Here is a 27,091-nt window from a genome sequence, read left to right on the forward strand (position 1 = left end):
TTACCATGACTAATAAACATCCAATAAGAATATAACATCAAGTCTCCACATGAAAATGATAAAGTAAAGTATTGATTATGTTGAAACTTGGATACTTAGTGTGATTTCACATGTAATTCACGCAACAAGTGAAAGTGAAATGAAAGAAACATTAGCATATTGTGAATTTTATGGTCCGAATATTTTGGATGATTATATGTAGATATATGTTATACCTCTATAAAATTTCATGAATTTCTGGGCTATTTGTGTATTATTAATGTCTTTTTTTAAAAATCAACAAAATGCACACAACTATCCGGATATTCGAGAAGATTTATCCGAGAAAATATCCGGATATTCAAGAAGATTTATCCGAGAAAATATCCGGATATTCGATATCTGACATGTATCAGACATATTGTATTTGAATTCGAAATATCCGTATTCGTATCCGTTATCCGAAAAAAGTCCGAATATCCGAAAATTTCATCTGAATCAGTGTTCATCATCTTCGAATCCGGATCGGGACGAATATTTTCCGAACCATATTACATCCTACTTTCACCCACACACAACAAACCTCAACCGCAACAATCCTACCAATACTATACACGCATCGCGTTACACGGATCAGAAAACCAATAGACGCAAGTCGGAAGATGACTGGATCATGCGAAGCGGCCGAAGGTGGTGTTCATGAGGTGGTCGGCGACGAGGCGGCTGGCGCGCTCCGTGGGGTGTACGGCGTCCCAGAACACGTAGCGGTCGGCGTCCGGGCACGTCCCGGCCGGCGCCGCCGCCCACGCGCCGCACGCGTACCCCATCTCGTAGGTGCCCGTCCCGCAGCAACCCACGTCGGCGCGCGCGAAGCCGTGCCTCCCCGGGTCGCGCACCATGTCCTCGAAGAAGTCGTAGACCTCCGCCACCCGGATGTCGGAGCCCGGCAGCTGCTCGCCCAGCTCGCGCACCATGCCCACGAGCGCCGCGTTGAAGGCGCGCGCCGCGGCATTGTACTCCTCGGCGCAGCGGCCCAGGGCGCGGGCGCGCTCCAGCGGCAGGCAGCCCATTGGGGCCAGCCCCGTGAAGCCGATCTTGCGGGCACCCAGGCTGTAGAGCTCCGCCAGGAAGCCCCGGGCGAGGCCCACTAGGTAGTCCGTGTACTCGCCCGGCGTGAACTCGAGGAACCGCGTTGTCGTCAGCGCGAAGTAGTTCTCGATGAAGTCGTTGGTGCCGATGCTCACGGCGTACACGGCGCCGGCCACCACCGCGTGGGCCTCGGTGGCGCCCAAGTGGTCGTCCAGCCGGGACATGTACTCCCGGAACATGTCCAGTTGCTTCCATAGCGGGATCACTCTCTGGATCATCAATCATCACAGTAAGAGAGATTATTATCACTTACGGATCCTAGTTTCCAATAGTGGGGAAATAATCATTCGGACTCTCAGTTATATTATCTTATATTACTTAATCAATAAAAAAGCATTTCATATGTGTTAAGCACCAAAATAGTCAGTCGGATGGTCGGCGGCGGCGGCGGCGCAGACGTGCTGCGTGTGAATGATTTCTTGTGGATTTCTTACCAAATTTCACGGAATTTACTGGGAAACCAACTTATAATGTGTACAGACATTCCCTTATGTAGATGAATGGGTATGGCTGATTAAACCCTCACAATCGATTAAATCAAACATATTTATCATATTTATCTTATTTGCATTATTCTTTTCATTCATTAGGAGTAGCAGAAATCTAGGCTTAGTTTAGGCTAGTCTTTCGCGACCTATTTTTCACCTCTCTTTGGCTCGGCGTCTTCTAAAAACGTTTTGGGTGGCCTACCGACTCCAAGACAACCTTTGGATCTCTTCTCCCCGACAGAATCCCACCCGGGAGACAAGATTCAAGTTTATGTGGAGAAGAAAAAGACTCTGCGCCATCACAGACCGTTCAAACCTTAGACATGGCGTTCGAAAGCACATAGGGAAGGAGCCGCTCCAGCGATGTCTCAAATCGTCAGTTGACCGTCCACGCTATCGCAGAGAACACCGTCAGATAATTCATTCCAGTGTTTGGTATCAGATTAGTACCAACAGTATGTTCGTTTTCAAAGACTAAAATTACTAGGTGATTTAGATAAGTTAAAGTACTCTTCCGTATATCACAATAAATTACCCACCACTCATACGCCAATATGAAAAAATTAACCTAGAAGTACCATTATACTATTCTTTTGTTACTATATAATACGTACTACTACATAGTTAGGCTTCATATGGTTTAATTTTTTTGTCTCTTAATAATTTTGAATACCCATCCTTTAAATTCTAGGCCCGCCACTCGGTAATGTTGAAACTAAGGATTATGTATTTTGTAAATGTCATCGTAAAACTTTTATACCTAGCTATAAAAAAGGGTATCAACAAAGTCGTTAATACGAAGGGTGGTATATAAGTTGTTGGGAAAAGGTTTTGCTGAAGGTCTATGAATAACAAAAAAATTGTTGTCTAAGTGTGGTTTAGGGTCACAACTTTAAGGTTATCAGGCTAAAATAAAGAAGCTTCTAACCAATCTTCGACGATTGAAGAAGAGCGGATGAAGGGAAGATGAAGCTTAGCCAAAGATGAAACCACCTTCAGATAGAGAGGACTAGGAAAGATGATGAAAAGATGTGCACAACACATATCTCACGCTAGATACCCTTCCCCGATTATGTAGATGCTTTGTATAGAGCGAAGGGTGCTTCTGTAATTTTGTATAAAGATGTATACTAACCCAATCCTATAAATAGGTGTACAATGTCACTCCTACGAGGGTCGGTTAGTTGTAGTTCTGTGTTTGTGTTGCATTCGTACGAGAGAGCTTATAAAGAGCAATCGCCCTCGTGCGTTTGGGTCTACACAAGAGGCCTTTGAATGTACACTATTTTGATGGTCTCTTAAGTAGTGTTGTGTCTTCTATCCTTTATATGTAATGAAATAAAATTGAAGAAGTAGGATCCCTCATAAATTTGACATACAACATGTATACAAACCTTCGTTTTTTATTGCCTTTAGTATTGACCTTTCTGTCAAAGCTTCCCTTCTCCTCACCTTCAAATCCTTCGAAGGTGAGGGACCTTAATTGTGTTTCCCTATTGTGGTTCTTTATAGGAGCTTGGACAGGTAACCAACATTTGGCGCCCACGTCTAGTGAACTCACTGACCACCAATGTCATGCCTCCACGAAGGGATAGGGTTGGAACTTCTAGCACTACTATTGAATCCCAAAGGCCAAGAACATGTTGATGCTGCTCACCATCTTGAAGTTGCAGGCTGAAGGTAGGAGAATGGAAAAGCCCCAAAGTAGCTGCCTCAACAAGGCGATGTTGATGAATAAATCGAGTGTCTCGAAACTATCCAGAGACAAGTTGAGATCCAAAGATAGAAGATGCTTCGTGTCAATCACCTTCAGCGGTAAATTGATGAAGCTTCAAAAAGGATTACATAGTATGAGAATAGAATACGAATGGCAAATGCAAGATCAAAGATGTCATGATGCAAGAGACCTCCATCTAGAGGAGCAAAATTATGTTGGCTTTGTCCATGATAACACTTCTCCATTGTGAGCTAAACTACAAGCAATCATATGGCCACTTTCTTACAAGCCTCCACAACTCCCCACCTATGATGGACGATTTGACCCAAAACGATTCCTCATGACCTATGAGGCTACCATCGCCTCCTTCGATAGAAATGCAATAGTACTTGCCAAATCTTTTATTATGGTTGCCAGAGGCATCACACAAACTTGGTATTCTTCCCTTTGTACATGATTAATGAATACCTGCCGACAACTCAAAGATAAATTGCTCACAGGTTTCCAAGGATTCTAGACTAAGCCAATTATGTATTAGGTCCTATTCTAGCGTTCCCAAGAGCCATATTAGTATTTACAGAGTTATGTCCAATGATTCCTTTAGATCAGAGTACAAGTGCTTGGGGTACCTGATGACATTGTCATTGAAGCAATGGTCAAGGGGATTTAGTATGGACCTCAATACTTTGCTTAAAAACCCTCACGCCTTGGATAAGATGTTGTGCAAGATGGACGAATATATTAGAGCAAAAAATGATTATCTACAGTGTTGGCAAGAAATTCAAAAGTACTTTGAAGTATCAAAGAGCTTCGTTAGGGAAAAGATATACATACAAAACATTCACAGTGAATGGTAGTATGATGACAAGCATTTGTAGAGCCAAGGACCAACTCAATCCTCAAACAGGTTGCAATAGAATCAAGAAAGCAACTCTTATACCCTCCAACAACAAGATGAGGGAGGTGAGGACGCGGTTTAGGGGCAGACATTCTCAAAACAATCATCGTCAAAAGTTGTATTGTGTGTTTTATGGAGAGGACAAGAACCACACAACAAAGAACTGCAGTATCACCTTTCAAAAGGAGAAAGAGTTAGTAGCAGCCAGTGAAAATGTTCAGCCAAAGGAAATCTTCCACACATCATCCTACCACTTGCCACCTTATGTGTCGCAATATGTTGATAATTAGGGTCTCGGTGTTCATCCTTTGGTTTCAATTACATTAGTGCAAAAGAAACCAAACCAGTGGGAAGCACATCACCTTCAGCTCCTTGGGCCACTATTTAATAAAGTATATAAAATTAATTTTATATTAGCTCCTTAGAGCTAATATACAATTATTTTTTTATCACACACAAAATACTCTTAACATCTTATAATTAGGATTTAGTATCGCATGAAGACATGCTATATCTATACCACTATATAATCCCCAGTTTAAACTTTGCAAAACTCATCCAAACCAAATCAACCCCACATCCATAACCTACACTAAATTTACCAAACAAATTACACTCAGACTTAACACACCATCAAAACCAACAGTTCAGACCGCTGAATAACTCTCACTCCCTTACCCAATCAAATCTAATGAGCAATAATATTTAGGTCATCTGTAATCCCTTATCTCTCCTCCCTCTCCCACGACCCCGCCACCCTAGCCTCCCCCGCACACACCGCCGCCTCCTTTCCCTCCCCTCACTCGTGCTGCCACCGCCATTGACCTCTCACCTGTTTTTCTCATGATCATAGCGTTATATTAGCATGGCTATATGTTAGTTAAAATATGGCTAAGACTTGCCACCTATGTTTGGAACACCCTGGTCTATTATTATTTTTTTATTCTTAGCTAATTATATGAACGATAGCATATGAGAAACCCATCTAAGTTGGTGGTGTTTTCAAAAAAAAAATAGCTGAAAAAACGTAGCTTCGTTCTACCATCGACCTTCTTGAGAGGTGAGATTTCCTATCTCGTTTTACCGTCGCTCATGCCGCTACCGGCTGGGTTCCGCCATAGCCGCGGATGACCGCCATGGTCGCATGCAGCCGTGTCCGGCCAAGAAGGGTGCAAGACCAGGAAGGATGGTTGGATTTCGGTTTTTTTCAGTTGACTGCAATACTAATCGGGGTCTTTGTTCAATTGTTGGATTGGTTCCTTGATTTTATTGGTTGGGGGCTTGGGGCAAATGTCAAGTGCGATTGTGATTTGTTAGAAAACTACGTTGGAATCTTAACCAAATCTCTGCTCGCGGATATTGTCTCTATAGTCATGGTTTAGCTATCGTTTCTAAAACTAAAAGATTATGGATTTAGAGTTCTGGTATCCCTAATTATAGTATCCGACACAATATAAATCGAGAAGTTTCGGTTCACTTCAAGTACTACAACTCTTTCGACTGGTTTAGGGTATTTCTCTATCTGGATTCATTAAAAAAATCAAACATATATAAATTTTAAAGTCATTAATATTAAATAATGATTTTTGAGACATAAATGATTTTAAATTTTAAAATGGTCCGATAAAAGGTTACATATTTCATTGAGTACTATAATTTTCATTTAGACCACTACATTAAAAAACTACTGATGTAAGTACATCTCTACGATCAACAGGCTTAAAAGGACCACTAGAACAAAAACTACTGATGTAACATTAAATCTAGTTTATTGAAACGAAAGGTGCGGTCTAGTTTATTGAAGACTTTTTTAAGTGTGTTTAGATTCGGTGTCTTGTGGGGTCTAACTTGGTTTATTTGGTATTTTATCAGTTACCTAGAATAAATCTGTAATTGACGGTCACACCCTAGGTAGTTTTTGCAAAGGTCTCATAGTGTACCTATCGCACTTCCTTGGAAGAGGTCATATGGGATTAATGACCACTGGCATATGGGAAACATGATTTATTAGGAAAATGTGCAATCTATGTAGAGTATTAAAAAAATCGATATATCAACCACGCACGTGGTCACGAACAACTCAGATCCTCACATATTAGTGTGTAAAAAATAGATCAAAGAATATTTTTTACTTTATAGTTATCTATTGATTATGATACATTTGGATATGGTTATATTCTTATAAATTAAATTAAAACTTGACCAACTAAAATTGATTGCTTTTGTTAGTCCACTATAAAGCCAGACCACTTTCTCCAAAAAACGAGATACTTACTAAGTACGAAAAGTACTCACCCTTGCTATTTTTATAACAACTATATTGCAACCATTGCAACTGCTGCTTAGAAGGAGAAGATGAAGATTAGAGTCTGGAGTTTCGAAACTTCGACGAGTTCTAGGAACGTGGTCCAGTAGCTGACATTATTTGTTGAGTTCATGATTGTTTTTCATTATTGATGTCTACTAGAGTCATCTACTAGTGGAGTTTATTTACTTGTTTCATTAAGACAATTACCGTGTAACATTATTAATCGATATTAATATAGTGCTGCGATTTTTGTATTTCTACTGTACGACGAAACTATACACGTGATTGCGATCTTGGCACATGTATAGCGAGTCTTTGATTTTTGTCCTTAAAATCTGCAGGTGTGACGACGTTATATTCAAAATCAATTTTGACTAAATAGTAGATACATTGCTCTTATACTCAACTTTGTAAATATTGTAATGTATATTTAATACCTAAATGAAAACAATATGAATCGAAAAGTTTTAGTTCACTTCAAGTACTACAACTCTTTTGACTAGTTTAAGGTATTTCTCTATCTGAATTCATTAAAAAACCAAACATATATAAATTCTAAAATCATTAATATTTAATAATGATTTCTGAGCCATAAATCAAACATATATCTCTACGATCAGCAGGCTTAAAAGAAACAAAATCATGTATTTACGTTGGTGGTTCTCTTAAGTCTATTATATCATTGTAAATTTGGTTTATCCTAGAAGATTTTTAAAAGTGTAGATACATGATTTGCACTAACGATAATAGTGAAAAAAATCACTAGTGTCAACAACTAGATTGGTTGGAAAGTTTTAGTTAGCAATATAATAATTTCCAATCTTATTTTTTATTTAGAGAAGTAACTTGTAGTGCAATCCATTATAAGTAACCTGTCACATAAGAACCCAAAAAGATGCAACTTCCAAGTAGTACCTTAACCCACGATCTACACTATTGTATCATTAAAGAATCTATAGTTAAACCTACAATGAGAGGAACGAAAACTAAGATTATTGGCAATTATTATATTTACGACATCTTCGCTACTGTTTTCTCCATTCCAAATATAATTTTGTTATACTCAAGCTTCTCTACATTTGATCAAGCTAGGTTATAGAAGCATGTATTAGTATGTATAAATTCAAATATAAATAATAAAAAACCAACAAAATGGTACTTTATCTTTTTTTATTTGTCGTGGTTTAATTTAAAAATAAACTATAGGTGACAAATATTCGAAACGGACAGTAGATTTTGAGATGCACTCACCAGAACACGTGAGGTGGCAACATCAAGTCCAGAACCGGCAGAGGCGAAGCAGACACCGATCGCGAAATCCCGGATGCCATAGTGCGGATCAAGGTAGGCCGGCACAAAGGCGCGACCCAGACCGAGGGCCTCCGAGTAGAAGTCGGTGGCCAGGCGGCCGTCGCTGAACCGCCCCGAGGCGCGCCCCTCCGGCGGGAAGTTCCGCCCGTACGGCGGGAAGTTGCTCCGCGCCACCGTCGGGATGACGTTGTTGTTGCCGGCGTCGACCGTGGAGTCACCGAACACGATCAGGGCCGTCACACGCGCCGCCTGCACCGGTGGCACTGGCACCACAAGCAGCAGGTGTAGGAGCGCAGCGAGGAGCAGGAGGAGACGACGACGTCGGCCATGCACGGCTGCCGCAGCCATGCTTGGCCCTGTTTGGTTTCTTTTCTCGCAGGCGGCAGGCTTGAGAACCTGGCTGAAGGGTGCCCTTTTGAACAGGGGCCATGGCGTGAAAAAGCGTCTGCATGCATGCATGTCTACGGGGCCGCGCAGTAAAGCCATAGGCGTGGTTGCATGGGGTATTGTGCGGTGGGTAGGTGTGGCGCTACTCTTTATGCGGACGAAGATTCATCAATGATTTGAGGCTTGAGAGAGCTTCAAGCTAGCAGCTCTGAAAGCAAGTACAACAACAGCAGCCACGAGCCCACGACGGTGTAAAAAGTGATCTTCATTCATAGATATCGCATGTCTCAACACTGTAAAAATTGTCCATATAAAAGAAGAGTATATAAATACACCCATACAGCCAGAGAACGGCCTATATCTCTACTATCTATTAAGAAGCTATTGTAGACCACATCCGTGCCCCCGCCCCTCATCCTCACGCATGCAAGTGTCCCCTGCGCGTGGCCGCGCATGCAACATGCCCAGTCTCACACGCGTTAAACCCGCACACGCATGCAAGTCGCTCACGCGCGTCCCTCCATCGTGTTGCGTCGGTTAGAATGTCAGCGTCGCGGAGGTCCGAAAAGCTTGGCCGGCAGCAACGCGCAGGCGTGCCCGGGCGTGCGCCTGCTAATAATCTTTGCACGCGCAGCCGCTCTCCTGACTCCGATCTCCTATCCTACAGTTTCTCTGGTGGCATGTCAAGGCGTGATGGGCGGTGCAGGTGTGCTCTTAAAAGGGCGCGCGGGCCTTCTTTCGGGTGGCCGCTGGCAGCCCCGTCCGGTACGCACTGGTGCATAGTAGGTCCGTCCGTGCTGAGGCGAGTCGTAGGGATGTCTGGCAGCTGTGTGCTGCAGGCCTGCAACGAGAAGCGAGTTGGATATGGCATATGCGCGCGCATGGATTTGGTGGCACCGTGGCGGCGCGCGCATGGATTTGTGAGCATGCAAGTGATAAAGCATATGTTTGATAGCCGGTGGAATTAAATGTTAAAAATAAATGCTCTTATCAACATGTGTGTTTGGACAATTTATAGGAACCAACAGTAAAAATAAGATAAAATATATGTAAATGTAACTGGCATTTAAACTATGGTTGTTTGATTTAAACTCATATTTACATCCACCTAGCCACCAGAACACACATATTTTTGTTTTATACTTTATACTCAAGTATAATATAGAGACTTTTATGAAAATATAGAGGAAAAATTAAAATCGGGCCATGTTCAGGCCAACCATGTCACTTTTTACGTGAGTTTGCTAACTCGATGATTTATATGATTTTTTTTTGCGTTTAATATCAATTATAACTATAGTAACTTATTTTTAGTCGTTTTGTACTGAAAATATAGATTGGTCAGTTCGTTTAGTAAAGCAACATATCACACATACTTGGAAATTGTTTTCACATTTTAATGAAATATATATTCATATGCAAATTAGCAAGTCAATTTTTAGAATAGTTCATAGCCATCGGTTCAGAACTTTATGTGAAACAATGTTGTCTCTTCCCTTTCCTATAGGAGCGTGAAATAAGTTTTACTAGCAGTATCGTACTAGAGGTGTCAGTAGCCTCAGTGTGTCAGTCGCTCCTCAAGATGGCCTCACTAGCAGCAAAATGTTCTCTGACGGTTGACTCGCGTGCTTGACTTGGATTGTACTTTGTCTCTTTTGTCAGCTAAGCTCTGGTGAATTCCTACGGCATCAACGTTAGCACGATGATTCGGTCAACTGAGCAGTCCACAAAACTATGTAGTTGAGAACCTCACAGGTAGATTCATAGAAGTTAACAATTTTGCATAAACAAACTGACGTGATTGTTTGATCTATGCAAAGATGGCACTGATTGTTGGTTTTAATAGTGAAATGTCATCCTAATCATTTAACTAGCTATGTCCAACACATTATGTATTTATTTCTCTAAATATTGTCGGCTGCCCTCCAATACAAATTACATGGTTGCCTCATGGTCTATGTAAGGAAACCTTGTTTTAGAGGATTCGTCTTTAGATGGGTTAAATATTGTCATATTACTTGTCTTTATGTAAGTAATGTAAAAATCTCGCTACAACATATTTCCCCACAACATAAAAAGATAAGAGGGTCATATTTGTGAGCTAAAATAATTTTTATAGTCACAACTCACCATCTCCTTTCGATAGGCTTAGGATCTTATTTTTATAATTTTTACCATACAATGCAAAATTGTTCTATGGAAGTTATGGTATATCACTATATCATGTATTCAACTTAGGATTTACCTATTTCGATTAATAGTTACATTGAGCCAAATTTAGGTTGTTCGAATGACCGATTTCGACATTTGTTATGATTGTTGAGTTGATTCTTGATAGCATCACTAAACAATAATCTATGTATGCACAAGTGTCCTCCATTGCAACACACGGGCATATATCTAGTAAATAAAAGAATTGTTTTCTCTCTTTTTTCAAATATCCCTAATGAATAAGGCAGGAGAGACACGAGTTCAACTTTCGTACGAGCACTACACGATAATGGAGAAAAAAAAGTAAATAAATTACAATTCCGGTCCTTAAATTTGTCGTCATGTGTCATTTTTATCTATAAACTTTAATGGAGTGTTTGGTTTGAGAAATCACTCCATCCAAAATGTGGTGGTGCATCATGAGTCCATTCCTTAAATTTGGTGGAATGACCCCATTCCTCATATTAGTACTAACTAAATAACTATAAGGAATGAGGTGATGATGGATCAACTCAATCCATTCCACAAACCAAACAAAAAAAGTGAGGAGTGAGAAGATGATGGACTAGCTCATTCCTCAAACCAAACAGCTTATAAAAGTGTGTGTTGAGCACCATTTGTGGCACTCCATACACCGATGGTACCCATCAGGACTGACATGGTCTGAAAAGTGAAAATTACAGCACTTGAGAGCAAAGGAAAGTAAGGAAAAAGAAACAGAAAAAACATTTAATGATACACATCCGCCGTACCCACCACCACAAAAAAATGGATGCCAAAGGTCGTCGAAGCAAATCAAACGGCCACAAAAACATAGAACAAGACAACAGCTGCACAGCTTTTTGCAGGTACTGCGGGTAGTCCGGCATTAAAAGCCAGACCATCCGCATCTATCGCGGAACGTCTGACCCTCGAGTCTGGACCATTCGCTCTACATCAGAACACCTCCGACGACGCGCCAACACCTATGGAGGAAGATAACACCGAGGAGGACAACCTGCTAGAAGAGGACTTGGTCGACTATGGAGCCATGCCAGAACAATGTATGTATGTAAATGTTATTATATTCTCAACCAATTGTACTATTATCGGTGATGATGAACCTGTCGTTGCTCAATTCAATTTTGGTCCTAAAGAGGCTGCCTTCACTGAGCCAAAAGAATTGGTCAACCATTTAAAGCCGCTCTTCGTGTGTGCGGTCATATCGATGGAATATCGATTGCTAAAATATTGGTAGATGGAGGGGCGGCCGTGAATTTAATGCCTTACTCATTGTATAGAAAATTAAGGAAGTAGGATGACGAACTAGTAAAGACCAATATGACGCTCAGAGGTGTTGGGACCGATAGTTCGATCGAGGCCAAGGAAATCAATGTGTACCTTTTACTTTACATCAAATATTGTTACAATTGGTAGGCGATGATATAGAACAAGTACATGTTGATGCATCAGCCTACATCGCCGTGGTCGATGCCCCTGTGCTTTGGACCTATGAGACTGCTACATGTCTCATAGGAGTTGATTTTTCTGATTATCAATTCATTAGTATAGATAGGAAAGGCTTAATACATGTAATGCTAGAGTCGATGGAGAATTGGTTAATCCCAAGTAAAGTTTAAATGATGAGTACATCCAAAAGGAACATATCCCAGGTTACGAACGGTCCGGCTCCCGAGGCCAGACGGTCCGAGGAAAAGCAAGGAGATTCACTCGACTCAGCCCTTATCGCGGATAGTCCGGTCCTCTCCAGGACAGTGTGGCCCCTAAGGCTGCATGTCTGGCTGCTGCTAGAGAGTGCTGCAGCACAGGTCTATTGTCACGGACAGTCCGCCCTTTGAGGCCGGACAGTCCACAACCACGTAGAGAGCATCTAATTCTTCTAAAAGGAAGCATAATAGAGGAATATAGGGATCTCGACAAGTTAGGACAGATATTTACATTGGCTGATCCTTTGGAGGAGATTGACATAGAAGATGGTAAAACTCCAGGGCCGACTTTTGTAAACAATACCCTAGAGTGCGATCCTAGAGATAAAATGATCGGTCTATTGAAAGAGTATTCTGATTGCTTTGCTTGGAATTACAGTATTGAAAGCGCCACAAGCTGGTGTGCCATTCAGGTTATATATCGCGACCGAATATAAAGTTATTGGAGCTGCTATGACACAGGAGATCGAAGGAAAGGAACACGTGATAACCTACTTAAGCCGAAGACTGGTGGATGCTGAAACAAGGTACACCTTCATTGAGAAGTTATGCCTATGCTTGCACCAAGTGTAGGTGTTATTTATTGTCTAATCATTGCATCGTTTCTGGTCAAACCGATGTGATTAAATACATGTTGCAAAACCTAATCATGAGTGGTAGAGTTGATAAATGGGCTTATGCACTTATAGAATAAGACTTGACCTATGAATCGTTATAATCTATGAAAGGTCGGGTCGTAGTAAATTTTATTGTACAACATCGGATTGATGAAAGTCATAAACTAAATATGTTATATCTCACTGTTACTCCCTGGACTTTGTATTTTGATGGATCGGTTTGTAACGAAGGACAAGGAATTGACATAATGCTTGTTTCACCAAATAACGCCTACTTCGACTTCTCTAGCCGATTAAAAACTTATTGCACTAACAATCAAGCCGAATATGAGGCCCTCTTATTCGGTTTGGAACTTCTAAATCATATGGGAGTAAAGCATGTGAGGGCATTTGGTGATTCTTAGCTAGTTGTCTAGCAGATATTAGAAGAGTATCAATATTTAGATGATGCTCTAAATAGTTACCTTAAGAAATGTTGGGACTTAATTCATTCTTTTGATGAATCCAACATTCGGCATATATCCAGGGTTGAGAATTGCAAAGCTAACAATTTGGCACAAGACGCATCAGGTTCTCGGATAAAACGAGGGAAGTTTCACTAAACCAAAAATCTGATAACCGATGTCGCGCCAGATCCCTAGGTCACGGATCGTCTGGGCTGCCAAGCCGGACCGTCCGTGTATGGGGGAGTCTGGACCGTCCAACGATGCCAGGTGTAACACCCCTTGTGTTACTTAGGGTTTCCACTCTAGAGCCACACCCTAACTGTCATCACATGTGGAATAGTGGAATCTTTGATGAACACAATTTAGCCACAAGAGGATTAGCTAGTGTCTAAGTTCATATGGTGTTTATCTTGACCATATGGTGCTTATGATAAGAGAAAAATTTCAGAAAACCTAAGTCTAAACCCCTTGGGTTAGGTAACCAAAACTGAAAACATGACAGCAAAAGATAAATCAGACCTTATCATCATATGGGCTAATTAAACAAGTTGAAGATCATAAATATCTCTATCAAAGATAGTAAGAAAGTTTCATCAAAACAGACCTTGATCAGCCACAAATTGATCACCAACCGAGCATGATATGAGTTGGACAATGTCGTATACCTTTACAGACCTTACAAGTAGTACACATGTTGAGAGCAATTGGAGCCTCCAGAGTCTGAGCTGCTCGAAGGTAGTACAAAGCCAAGAGTACAAAAATACCAATCCATGTACCAGTGGTATTGTTTACCTATTTATAGGGTCTATTGACATACACATTCATATAGAATTACATAAGTACCCCCTTGCTATATAAAAGGCCTATACAACTGGAAGTGGTATCTCCGTCTTTTTGTATATCAGATATGTCATGTACATCTTATCTTAGTCCTTCGTCCTTCCATGATCCAAAGGTGGTGCTTTTTCAGCGATAAGGCTTTGTCCCATTTTCGCGTATTATTTCATCATCCAAACACTACCGGAATCAGTCGCTTCGCCGAGTGCCTGAAGCACTCGGCGAAGCCTTAAAAACATTCGGCAAAGCCTTTGCCGAGTGTTACACTCGGCAAAGAAGGCTCGGCAAACGGTGCATCGTCAAAGCCTTCTTTGCCGAGTGTTTTTTCTCGGGCACTCGGCAAACCTCTTTGCCGAGTGCCAGTGAGCACTCGGCAAAGAAAAGCGGCCGTTACGACGCCGGGTGACGAAGACGGCGGCTTTGCCGAGTGTCCCCGGTGACACTCGGCAAAGAAGATATCTTTGTCGAGTGTCTTCCAGGAAGCACTCGGCAAAGCCGCCGACTTTACCGAGTGCCAATTGGGACACTCGGCAAAGAGCCCGCCAGAGAGGGTCCCCATGTCAGGCTCTTTGCCGAGTGTTCTGCGCGGCACTCGGCAAAGCCGACCTCTTTGCCGAGTGCCAGCGACATAACACTCGGCAAAGAACCTAAGCCGGTGCCCAGGTCTGTGCTCTTTGCCGAGTGTTATGACCCTGACACTCGGCAAAGTGGCCAGTATATACCTTTTTTATTTGTTTTTTGTATTCCATCCACACAAACAGAAGATATCACATATATACATCACAGATATCATCATAGACATAAATAGCCAACACAAACATAAAACCGTCATCACAAACATAAATATCCATCACAAACATAAGTGTTCAACACAAGTATCAAACTCAAACATAAGTATCAAACGTCGCAAGGTCTCACATAAGTCTCAAACACAGACATAAGTGTTATACATAAGTTCTGAAGTATAAAACAATGAAAACACAACACTCATGGAGGTGGGCGGTTTGACCGGGGCTGCGTTGGGCTGAACCCTTCCGAAGGCGGGTTGTTGGATGCCGCTCCAGATTGGCCCTGCACAGAGAAGAGATTGCATGTGTTATACCAGATGCATTACAAACATCTAACTACAATTTTGATACTCACAGGAGTGTGGAAGAGAGCAGGGTCAACTGGAGGGAACAATGGAGGTGGTGGAGCGATGCCCTGTGCGGCGCCAAGGCTCTGCATGTACTGGAACATCTCCGCCATCCTCTGATGATCTGCCTGGCGCTCTGCCTCCCGCTCCGCCATCATCCTCGCCTCCATCTCGTGACGTTCCCTCCTCTCTTCTTCTAGTTGGGTCTGTAATATTACAAGCCAACGTTATAGTAACTCAAAGAATAGGTATATAACTCAAGGAAGGACGAGTTACAGAAGCACTAACCTCGAGTTGCTGTATGCGATGCTGTGAGCTGTCGTGCCGAGGTCGAATGGCTGGACTCGAGCCCGTGCTCCATGCTCTCACCTGAGACAGAGTGGGAGTGGAGGATGAGTCGATTGCCCCGTCGGCAATCCAGTACCGCCCATGTCTCTTGCCTCCTCCGACCCTCATGAGCACATCGGGGTCGATCGGCTCGGTGCTCGGATCATAGTCTGGGCCATGGACCTCCTGCGCCATGGCGGTGTAGTCATGGAGGCGGCTGTAGACGGCGGGGTTGGTGTAGGCCTCGGGCCCGTCATCCGGGTTATAGGTGACGTCGGACGTCGCCTTACCCTTATGGGCCATAGCATAGGCCGAGAAGGTGGAGCAAGGCCTGCCACCATGTGACGCCGACTGCAACGAAAACCAACGAGATAGTTAGAAATAATATCTAACTTAGTGCTATATATCTAAATAAAAAAGGTGGCGTACCCATGCTTCGGCATATTGGCCCAGGCTCTGGCTGCCTTGGTGGTGGGAGGGGCCTTGCATCATCAAACGCCGTTCCCGGCTAGCTGTGTGCGCCTCGTCCCACTCAGCCGAACACCACCTATCCACCATATGCTCCCAGCACAGAGGATGTGCGGCGCACCAATGTGGAATCACCTGCAAAGTAAACACATAAAGTGCATATCAGAAGATAAAATAAAATTCATGCATTGAGTACTGGTACCAAACATGCATGACTTTACCTGCAGGTACTGCTCCCTGGTCAACGACATGGTTCGGGCTTGAGGTTTGGTCATCTTCTCCCCAAGGACGGAGCCGTGGTAGGTGATGATGGCCTGGATGCGGGCCTCATAGTGCATGTCCACAACGAGCTTCTTACATGAAATCAAAGAGTTTCAATGTGGATCTCTTAGGTTTCTACACATAGTGTCTCACAACTTTCTCCAAACATTCTAAATTTTTTATCACAGCCTGTACATATGATATCATGACACGTGGACAAGTTTCATGATTTTCTGACTTTGTTTGTGTTTTATACAATTTTTAAACATGTGGATGCCAAGTTCACGGCCATGTTTAGTGAGCATGTTGCTCGAAGTTTCCGGTACGCTTCTGCAATCGGTCGTAACTTATGCTAAGTAACATGAATATCATTTTTTCATGCACGGTTTTCCAAGTTTCGAGTGACCTACAGTTCAAATTTGAATTTTCCGAAGAAATTCAAATAAACGAACTAAATCTACTAACGATTGAAACTATGTTATAATTGTCCACAAATGATACATGTAGGTCTACATAGTGTAGGAACATACCACAAAAAGTTTGAGAGACAAAAATAAAAAAATAAAAAAATACTTTGTCGAGTGTCTAGAGATGACACTCGGCAAAGAGTGCTTTGCCGAGTGTCTACTATGTGGCACTCGGCAAAGAAGCCTCTTTGCCGAGTGCCAGCCGTCGGCTCTCGGCAAAGACTAACGACCGTCAGCTTTGGGACGGCCGCTGACGGCCCTTTGCCGAGAGCCCCTTTTGCCGAGTGTTTGACACTCGACAAATTAGGCTTTGCCGAGTGTCGTCCTGTGCCGAGTGTCCAGCACTCGATAAAGGGGCTCTTTGCCGAGAGCCTAACTTTACCGAGTGCGGCACTCGGCAAAGCCTTCTTTGCCGAGTGCCCGACAAAAGGCACTCGGCAAAGAATACAACACTCGGCAAAGCCTCGGATTCCGGTAGTGAAAGCAGATATCCAAAACCCTTTGAGAGTCGTTTTCTGAAACAAACTAAAATAGTAGGGTTTTTTTTACTTGTTGACCTTTGGCAAAGTGTTCTCCCTAACAGTAATCATGCCTCAAAGCTGCTCGAGTTCCTGAGCAGTGACCTATCCCTTGGTATAAGTGGATGAGAGATTCACTTCCTAAGCGCATAGATGCCAGTTCTTCTGTGATGAATAGGATCTAAGAGCTGGAAGCTTTAGGCCTCTCGGTTGTAGATGTTGTTGGTAACTGGACTCAACACCAAGTTCTCCCTCTCTGTGAGAAGACGGATTACATCATTACACACGTGGGAGCTAGTATGGCGGGGAGATTGATCCTTCGAATTATAAGATCCAGGCCATTACCATGCCAAAGGACAAGGCTCTTTTCATCCATTATAGATTGGCCCATGGGATGCTTGGCAGAGGTCTACTCGCTGCTTAAACCATGTTCTAATGTACCTTCAATGACTCTATCATTTGTATTTTTTTCTTCTAAACTTGTCAATTCTACTAACATCGCATCTGACGTCTACTCTCGTACAGCAGTTGACAGCTCCAGTGGACCAAAGACAACAAGAAAGCCTGCAGATGTTACTGCTACCACCAAGTTCAGCAACCCATAGAGAAAAATCCAGGCCTACAGTTATACCAGCTTTGCAGAAAGCGAAGGAGATTGAAGTACCCTCAGCATCTAGTGCGAAGGAGGTTGGCAAAGCTAAGGGCTTCGACAACGAAAATTGCGTCGGCGTCTCCATCACTTCGTTCAGGGAAACATACCGACAGGAAGATGGCAGGGAACTATGTTGGCAAGAAGGTTTCTGGAACAAGAGATTCTAGTATTTTCATAGCTCTTAATGCACGTTTTATTTATCCCTTGCTTTTGGTAAATTATTTTCCGTTTTTTTTGGTAAATACATACGCTCTGGTCTCAATTGTTGGCTAGTGTTCTTTATATGTAATTTTTTTTGCTCTCGCTATACGAGGATGACGATTATTTGTCTCCCATTTTCCACAGAAAAAATCGACCAAGGAGGCCAAAGCCTGCGCCGGCCACCCCATCGAGCACCATGGTGCCAGCGCAGCCGCCTCGCAAGCTGGCGTTCCGGCGGGGCAAGGCAGTGAATCCTAACGAGAGCAGCGGCAGTGACTAGGCTCCTGAGCTGCGGTGTGGAAGGAAGAAGACGCGAAAGTAGAGATGCCACAGCCACACACATCATATTAGAGGGCATGAAATATGCTAGCTTCGGCGTGTCGCCGGTAGGCTACACGGATCATAGTCTGATTAGATCTACAAGAAACTGCTTCTGTCCGCGCCCTTTTTCCTCAAGATCTAAAAGAAACTGAGCGATGAAAAACGGAGAAAACCTAGTAGCAGGGGCATGAAGAAGCGAGCCCCGAGCGAAGGTGGCTCACCCCTGACCTGATGCCGAGTTGCTTGCGCATCGATCCGAAATGACACCGACGACAGAGGAGGAATCGCATGGAGTGACAGAGGAGGCGGAGACGTGCTAGAGACGAGAGAATCTGATATTAGCCATTACTATAAAACATGTTTTTAAAAAAATTGCCATCAAACACATAATTCATAGACACAGATGGACCCATATTTCATAGATACATAAGTAATTATAAACCACTTGACATTCAGAAACCGGATGTGTTTCCATAATGGAAACTTGGCCCGGGTGGACCGATATCCCCACGGAGCTGTGTTTCAAACAGGGCAAATCAGTGTCCTATAAAATCTTCTCAGCTCGGCCAACGACACAGCGAAATGACTGAGGTTCCCTATAGAGAAATAGGGGTAAGAGCAGCTCCAAAAGAGCACTAAAATTTCCCCCCCAAAATCTCTTATTAGGAGCTGTTCGAAAATAAAATCCACCAAAAAATATGTTATCGCACAGCAGTTTGCTAAAAACTCATCCCTAAAAAAATTTAAAAGGAACATGGGCCTCCGCCATTTCATCAGGGTGGCGTTTTGTGCATGCGCCGCCACCATTTCATCAGAGCGTATTTTCTGAATTTGGCAAAGGAGCACAAGTGGTGTATCAGTTGTGCAGATTAGATACAAAGCAAGCACACATTTGTGGTCAACAAAATCACTTACGGTAAAATAAACCAACATCTCGTAGATACAAGTAACTGTAGCTTTCTCTCGTCCTCTGTGCTGCTCCTGGTGATGTTGTCCAACATCTCGCAGATACACAGCCACAGGCCACTAGTCAGACCTTGCTTTTCTTCCTTTTAACATTTTGACATACTAGTTCAGTTCAGGAGAGTAATAGGAACAGAAGAGGGGAGAAAAGGCTAGAAATTTTCAGGGTACAACTAGTTTAGCCATGTTCAAAAGATTTACACTGCCAGCACTACATGAGCAGGACAACCACCATTGTGCACTCAATCATCAGGATTCAGAGTTGGCAGCCATAGAAGGTGCTCTAGTGAACCCATGCGTCAGCAGAAAATCATTTCTAAAATCCATGCGTCACACCCATTCACACACCTTCGTTTTACAAATAGGAACACAAATTTAGAGAAAGAATAAAGCCAATAAATTAGGAAGAGAGAACCCAAAGGTAAATAGCAAGTATCCACTGATTTGAGACTACTATCATAAATAACAAGTATCCACTGAAAACAGAAAATAAAACTGGAAGCAATGACAGAACTATTCGAGACTAGTAAACATCAACTGAAACACTGACATGGACCCACTATATGAGACTAGTAAACTGGTAGCACTAACCGTCGAGCACCATACAACCTACAAGTAGATTTGTGAGCACCTGCAACATAAAAGTAGATAGGAATTTGTGTAAGTTATAATTGCAGCCACAAGTAATAAGTAATTGTGAATCAAGGCATTTTTACCTAAGCATCAGAAAGTTGGTCCAAAACTTAGCTCGCAACTTCGTGTAGTAACTCTGTTGCTCTTCTGTCAACCCACTAAGATCCATATTTATTATCCTCTCTTCGTCTCTTCGCTTCTGTAATTCAATCTCCTCTTTCCTCACCTCCATAAGTGCCTTTTCTGTGTTAACTTGATCAACTTCAAGTGCAAATGCTTTATTGAATCTCTCCTCTTTCTTCTACTCTTTCTCAGCATCACTTTCTTTCTTTGTAGCCCACAAATTTTCTATTGCTACAGTCACACTTTTCCTCTTCTCTTGTACTAGTGCTGCTTTAGCTGTTTTCTTCCCGGGAGGCCGGGTCAATTGGTAATTCTCTACGACTTGAACTTGAGATTCTTTGGTTTCATATGGTAATGTTCCATTGGCATCCCCTTCACGAGTGGTCTTCTGTTTCTTGTTTGAAGGTTTAGCAGCAGCCAAATCATCTACTTTACCAAGCCATTTGGGTTGTAATCTGAGCTTATTCTAGCAGTGCATGAATTGAAATCCTTTTTCATGTTCATCTTTGGACTTGTACAACGCACATGCCTGTGCAACCTGGGCAAAACATTTGCATGTGTTAGGCTCAAATACTAAAAATGAAAGAAAATGTGATATTGCATGATGATTAATTACCATGTCTTGCATTGTAGTACCACTCTGTCGTCTTAACTGAATCCTTGTTAAACAACCACAAAACTTGTTAACACATTTCTGAATTGTCTCCCATCGGTGCATTAGAGAATTAACAGTACGTTGATTGGCATGGTTTATGTTCATTGAAGTATTCGTAGATACGAGACCAATACCTTCCTACTTTTTGATCTTTACCTACTACAGGATCCATACTGATATTCAAACACGCTGAAACCAAAATTTCATCTTCTTGATCACTGAAATTTTTTGATCTCTTATGGTTTGGCCTCGATGTGGGGACTATTGGTCCAACTTGCATTGATTGTGGCTGAATATCAGGACATGTATTACTATTATTATCAAATTCTCCTTCAATGTTGTCATCCATCATCATGTTTGAAAAGTATCCATTCCCTGGAACTACATCTAAAAAATGGTACTATAAATTCAAGACAGGTCTACTATGCCTCACATAAATGGTACATGGTGACTGCAAGTTTAGGCAGGAAGCCAACCTTGTGGACAAAACATATGCTCAAACAAAGCATGAACCAAACTGAGACAACTGAACACACCATCTTGCAAAGTGAATGGATATATATTCAAGCAACATCGACACATAAGCAATATTATGCCTAGTCTTGTATTCATATGCTCAAACAAAGCATGTATGCACAATTTCTTTTCTTTCTATACTGCTATAAGCTACCTATTCATTTACTGAACAATAAGGCTCACTATATTGAATCAACAATATGCAGGTCATTAACATTTCAGACTGCATCAGACTTGTGTCTGACCACTATCAACGAGACAAGCTTCAGTTCATACCTTCCCCTTGGTCGAAGGATGAAGGCAACTCGTCCCTGCAGCTGAACATGGTCGACGCTAACGGATCTGCGACGACTCTCGCACGTGCAGGCACAGCTAGCCGGAAAGGTCCACCATGGAATGTGCCTGGCACGGTATGTCCACCGTCGAGGTCGATTTCTTCTCCGCATGTGACATGCATTTGGGGGAACCCACCGCCAATGGAGTTCGCCGGAACAGTAGGAGTCGCAGATCGAGCAGACGTTGATCCACACTGCCAGTAGTCGCCGCCGTGTCCGCCTCCACCACCCCCACCGTCGTGTCCGCCTCCTACCCCAACACCGAGTCTACCTCCTCCACCACGTTCGTCTCCTCCTGCACCACCGAATCGGCCTGCTCCTCCACAGCCGCGGTCGCGTCCGCCGCCACCACCTCCACCGCCGTGTCCGCCTCCTACCCCAACACCGAGTCCGCCTCCTCCACCACGTTCGGCTCCTCCTGCACCACTGAATCGGCCTGCTCCTCCACAGCCGCGGCCGCGTCCGCCTCCTCCACTGGTGCCCAATCCTCCCCCTCCGGTACTGCCTCCGCCGCTCAAGCCAGATCCCGCCATGGAGCAGCTCCTTCCAGCACGAACGCGAACTTGCTTCAGCAAATTTTGGCGCGGGAATAGCAGATTTCGCGCGCGCACAAACAATTGGGGACGGAGTCGCGACGCGAAAATATGCGGGGACGAGCACTGGTTATTTGGGATGCAAAACGTTTCAGAGAACAATAGATGGACGGTTGGAGCGCTGAAAAGAGTTGTTTTGCTAATAAATCCTTTTTGGGGTGTTTTAGCGCGCTCCGTTGGAGTTGCTCTAAGGCTGGAAAAAAAGATCCAAGCTCGCAAGTCAGCTCGAGCTCAGAGTAGTTCGGCTCGGCTCGGAGCGACTCGTGAGTTCGAGCAAGCCGAATCGAGCCAGGTTTTCGAGCTCGTTGGGGCAATGAGCCTAGCCAAGTGTTTGAACTCGTTGGGGGTAATGAGGCGAGCCAAGCCGCTCTGGCTCGCGAGCTGCATAAAATTAATTAACCTACACAATAATGATAGATATTGAATAATTTTATAGATATCCGACTCATTTCTTAGTCTTTAATGATGTATATATGACAATTATAATTTAGATTACTTGTAATATCGTATTGTGATTATTAATTCACTATATAATGCAATATTTTTTCAAGGTACAGTTTGCGAGCCGAGCCGAGCCTCCTTTTACATCTCGTTGAGTAGGCGAGCTGAGCCGAGCTCGGTCATCTAGCGAGCCACAGTGAGCCGAGCTCGGCTCGGTTTGTTTCCAACCCTAAATCGGGGCATGTTTGGAAGCACACCAGTTTCTATAAACTAATTTATGAAAAAAAGTTAGGTGGAGGTGTTTGAAACCCAGTTTCTAGTTTTTTATGTAATTACTAGCATACTATTTTTCTATTTTTATAAGCGGTGATAATAAATGTAAATTCTATGAAACCAACAAGGACTGATGTAATTAAAAAAACAAAAAACTGGTTTTAGCTAGGGGAGAGTAGCTTTTTTATTTTAAAATTTAAGAATCTAGTTTCTATAAACTGGAACATAAATTGGTGTGTTTATAACTACTCTAATTTCTAAAAACCAGTTTTTTTAAAACTGGGTGATTTCAAACATGCCCTATGCTGCCAAAGTAGCCGTCGGATGAAAGATTCCCATGTTGACATCCTAATCGATCAGCACACACCTTGGTACTGACTTGGTGGCAGATATGCACCCCCTGCTGCTGGTTCTAGGGCTAAAGTTTAGCCCTATGTCACATCGAATGTTTGAATCTGATAGGAATACGATCCCTACCACGGATTGGCCTTAGGTTGTATGAGTGCGAGGGGGCTGGGCGAGGGAGCAAACGCCCACGGCTGTGTTTGAGCGCCGTGGATGCTGGGCGCAGGGAAAGAGGGAGATGGGCTTCTGAACAGAAGAACACACTGATGAACAGTAGCGCGATGAACAGTGGTGGCTAGGGTTTCTCCCAGCTCCCAGAGGGAAGCTGGAAACTATAATTGTTTCTGCTTAATTCCATATATGGTGGTGCTTATAATTATTTATACTCCCTTCTAGTACTTATCTAATGAGATCAAATCCCTCTTTTCTCTCTAACAAATCTTATCTCCTTAATCTTCTAATCCTTATCCAACTAATCTGCATGTCTAGATCCTTATCCAACTAATTTGCATGTCTATCCGTTGCCTCTGCTGTTATCCGGCGCCTGTAGTGGCGGCCGATCATAACATCTCTCCCCGCATGCGCAAACAACTCGTCCTCGAGCTAGAAGTTAGGGTAGAGGCCCCGAAAGTCGTCGAGCGGCTCCCATGTAGCTTCCTCCGGAGATAGGCCCTGCCATTGCACCAAAATGTGCCACGTTCCGCGCCGCTGTTGAGCACGCCACACCTTCAGTGGCGCCGGTAGTAGTCTGCCATCCTGGACAGGGGGTAACCCCGCACTCTGCTCCGGCGGTTCACCCTTGTGGCGATTGAGGAGGCCCATATGAAATACATCGTGCAGGTGGGCTCCCTCTGGCAGCTCCAGCCGGTATGCCACCTTGCCGATGCGCTCCAAGACTCGGAACAGTCCGGCGTAGCGAGGGCCGAGCTTCCCTTTTGCGCGTAGCTCCAGGGACTGCACAGGCCGATGTAGAAGGCGCAACCACACCCAATCCCCGATAGCCAGCTCCATGTCGCGATGACCGGCATCGTAGTACCGCTTGGACAGCTGCTGCGCCTGAATGAGGCGCTGCCGGACCTCCGCAAGGATGTCGTCCCGGTCGCGCAGCAACTCCTCTGCCGCTGCCGTCCGTGCGGACCCGGGCTGGTATGGCAGGATCGGCGGTGGGGGGCATCCGTACACCACCTCAAATGGCATGGCACAGAGGGCGGTGTGGAACAAGGTGTTGTAGCAGTATTCCACCCAAGAGAGCCAGTCCACCCAGGCCTGAGGCTGATCACCTGTCACACAACGAAGGTACATGGCAATAACCTTGTTGACAACCTTGGACTGGCCATCCGTTTGTGGATGGAACTCCATGCTCATGCGGAGGGAGACACCGGCGCACTTGAAGAGGTCACGCCAGACGTGTCCGGTAAACACAAGGTCCTGATCGCTGACGATGGAGGAGGGGAACCCATGTAACCGGACGACGCCATCGAAGAAGGCCCGCGCGACCGATGTCGTCATATATCGGTGGCCTAGCGGGATGAAGTGGGCGTACTTGGAGAAGCGATCGACCACCGTGAGGATGACCGATTTGCCGCCCACCTTAGGCAGCCCATCGATGAAGTCCATGGAGATGTCGGCCCACACCTGGGATGACACCTGGAGGGGCTGCAGCAGCCCCGCCGGCTGCAGGGTCTCTATCTTGTTCCGCTGGCACGTTGTGCACGTCCGCACCCAATCAGCCACCAAGGTGTGGTCGCCAGGAACATAGAACTCGGCGCGGAGGCGATGGAGGGTTTTCTGAATGCCCTCATGCCCCGCCGAGTGGGCCAGGAGGATGGCCTGATGTCGGAGGTCGCCATGGTTCGGTACGTAGACGCGCGAGCCGTGAAGAAGGAGGCCATCCTCCAGGTGCCATGGGGTGGTCAAGGTACCGTCCTAGAGCTGCTGGCACAAGCGGCTGCTGTCCGGGGATGTCGATGTGGCACGACAGATGTCGTCGAGGAAGGCGAACGAAGGCCCAGAGAGGGCCAGTGCTGCTGCTGCCCCTAGCTCTTCTGCGGCTGGCTGGAGTAGCTCGGTGTCGCGGCGGGACAGTGCATTCGCAACGACGTTGAGGCGGCACGGACGATACTCAACCTCGAAGTCAAAGCCGAAGAGCTTGCTCATCCACTGGTGCTGGGGCACTGTAGATAGTCGCTGGTCGAGGAGGTACTTCAAGCTATAGTGGTCAGTGCGGACGGCGAAATGACGACCCCAAAGATAGGGCCGCCAATGGCGCACCGCCTGAACCAAGCCGATCAGCTCCCGCTCGTAAGCAGCATGCTTGAGGGGCCACGCTGCAAAGGGACGGCTGAAGAACGCCACTGGTCCCGTGAAGCGTCCCAATCCTCTGGGACTCAAATGTGATACAATTACTAGTCCCAGGAGGCTAGTAAACACATTTATACATCAGATGATTTCAGATCTGCTTAAACGAGACAAACCTATAAAGGTGGCGATCAACTTTAAGAGTTGGTCCACAACTCGGGACATATCATCAGAGTGGGGCTGAAGCAGCCCGATATACGCAGTGAAGCAATTCAGCGGTCCAACAGCCACATGCAAGGTTGGGAACAGTCGTAACTCTTACCCGATCTCCTTTTTCTGAAAAACAACAAATAAGCAAGGGTGAGTACAAACGTACTCAGCAGCCCACCTTCACCCGCGGAATGGGGAAATCAGATATAATGCATGGAATATGTGAAGCTCAGGATATTTTGCAGAAACAGCAATATTTTATGCAGAGTTGTTTTGAAAAACATTTTGTATTTTTGCAAAGCGCATCCTCTCCAAAAGGAGCAGGAAGTTTTTCAGTATTATAACAAAATCCCCTGGACTAAACCATCCAGGTATCTCAGCAGTTCCCACTGGTTTCATTTTCAAAAACAGCTACTGGACTTCCCGTCCACCATAGCTCACGGCTCAACCGCCGAACCTTTTAAAAATCACTTTTCTCAAAACCATCTCTTTTTTTGGAAAACAAAACATTAATTGCCATACCATACCAGACTCGTCCATTCCTGTGGACACAGACTATTCGAATAGGTTTTCAAACTCTGCGCAGAGGTGTACACTTTACCCACTAGTTCGGCTCTGCGATCCCATGGCCAATGAGACTCGAATCCGACTCTCTTTCTTTCCTCGCACGTCCTAACCTTAACGGTTATCCGGAAGGAGTCAGGCCACCACCATGTCCAAACCGGACAAAACTTTCCCCCTCCTTATCCTCCCGGTGCTCCCCAGCCTTCATAACCCTGGGGTTGGACCGTACGAGTTCAGATTGAGTGACTGCCCACACAGTCTCGAGTGGTTGTACTATTAAAGAGTACAGGTAGTGAAGATGACAAACCGGTCCTTATACGAGGGGACAATCCTTCTGCTCACGCCTAAACCAGCTGAGCCAACACCTTAGGCCCTCCCCTAAACCAGGGAGTCCCTGATTATCCCACTCACAAGGTGATAAGGATGAAAACCCTTCATCACACACATTTTGAAAAGCATTTTCTTTTGAAAACTCACACCTGTTCTTAAATCATTTGGAACATATATATCAGGGATTGATTGCGGCAAGCGGCTGGGTGGCCATAATTACTTGTCTCAAAATCATATCATGCATAAAATAACAGGCTGAGGGTTGTGGTTGAAAAATCATAGGTAATTTATGCATCAAAGGGATCCAGTGAGCTTGCCGTGCTTATTCGGCGAAGGGGAAAGGGAGCTCGCGAAACTGGCTTTTGGCTCCACCGCCTAGCGTAGACTCGCGGATCTGGCCTCCACGAG

General features: G+C 44.3%; 2 protein-coding genes across 3 annotated transcripts; both read right to left on the reverse strand.

The window, feature by feature from the left end:
- Positions 1–428: 428 nt before the first annotated feature.
- LOC100273827 (uncharacterized) lies at positions 429–8,219 on the reverse strand. Its single transcript, NM_001148226.1, has 2 exons — positions 7,791–8,219; positions 429–1,337 (listed from the first exon to the last, which is right to left on the reverse strand). The coding sequence occupies exons 1-2, from the start codon at positions 8,196–8,198 to the stop codon at positions 651–653; spliced, it is 1,095 nt and encodes a 364-aa protein (NP_001141698.1). The 5' UTR covers positions 8,199–8,219; the 3' UTR covers positions 429–650.
- Positions 8,220–14,870: 6,651 nt separating this feature from the next.
- LOC100384335 (uncharacterized) lies at positions 14,871–18,735 on the reverse strand. Of its 2 annotated transcripts, none has more exons than XM_035967070.1 (6): positions 18,626–18,735; positions 16,206–16,334; positions 15,946–16,119; positions 15,478–15,867; positions 15,198–15,395; positions 14,871–15,125 (listed from the first exon to the last, which is right to left on the reverse strand). In XM_035967070.1, exons 1-6 carry the CDS (start codon positions 18,692–18,694, stop codon positions 15,042–15,044), a joined length of 1,044 nt encoding a protein of 347 aa, XP_035822963.1. In that variant the 5' UTR covers positions 18,695–18,735; the 3' UTR covers positions 14,871–15,041. The 2 variants fall into 2 exon arrangements, with proteins under 2 accessions (XP_035822963.1, NP_001170357.1); NM_001176886.1 differs by having other exon boundaries at positions 18,578–18,685.
- Between the last annotated feature and the right edge of the window lie 8,356 nt (positions 18,736–27,091).

This window comes from Zea mays, chromosome 4 (assembly GCF_902167145.1).
Source record: "Zea mays cultivar B73 chromosome 4, Zm-B73-REFERENCE-NAM-5.0, whole genome shotgun sequence".
Lineage (NCBI taxonomy): Eukaryota > Viridiplantae > Streptophyta > Magnoliopsida > Poales > Poaceae > Zea > Zea mays.

Bases quoted from the DNA above. Each gene is read 5' to 3' on its own strand.
- LOC100384335 (XM_035967070.1), bottom strand. From the start codon at position 18,694: ATGCGATTCCTCCTCTGTCGTCGGTGTCATTTCGGATCGATGCGCAAG. The intron at 15,868-15,945 runs GTACGCCACCTT...TTTTCGTTGCAG, and splicing joins GCCAATATGCCGAAGCATGG to TCGGCGTCACATGGTGGCAG. The intron at 15,396-15,477 runs GTTAGTGCTTCT...GTAATATTACAG, and splicing joins ATCGCATACAGCAACTCGAG to ACCCAACTAGAAGAAGAGAG.
- LOC100273827 (NM_001148226.1), bottom strand. From the start codon at position 8,198: ATGGCTGCGGCAGCCGTGCATGGCCGACGTCGTCGTCTCCTCCTGCTC. The intron at 1,338-7,790 runs GTGAGTGCATCT...TTGATGATCCAG, and splicing joins TTGCCACCTCACGTGTTCTG to AGAGTGATCCCGCTATGGAA.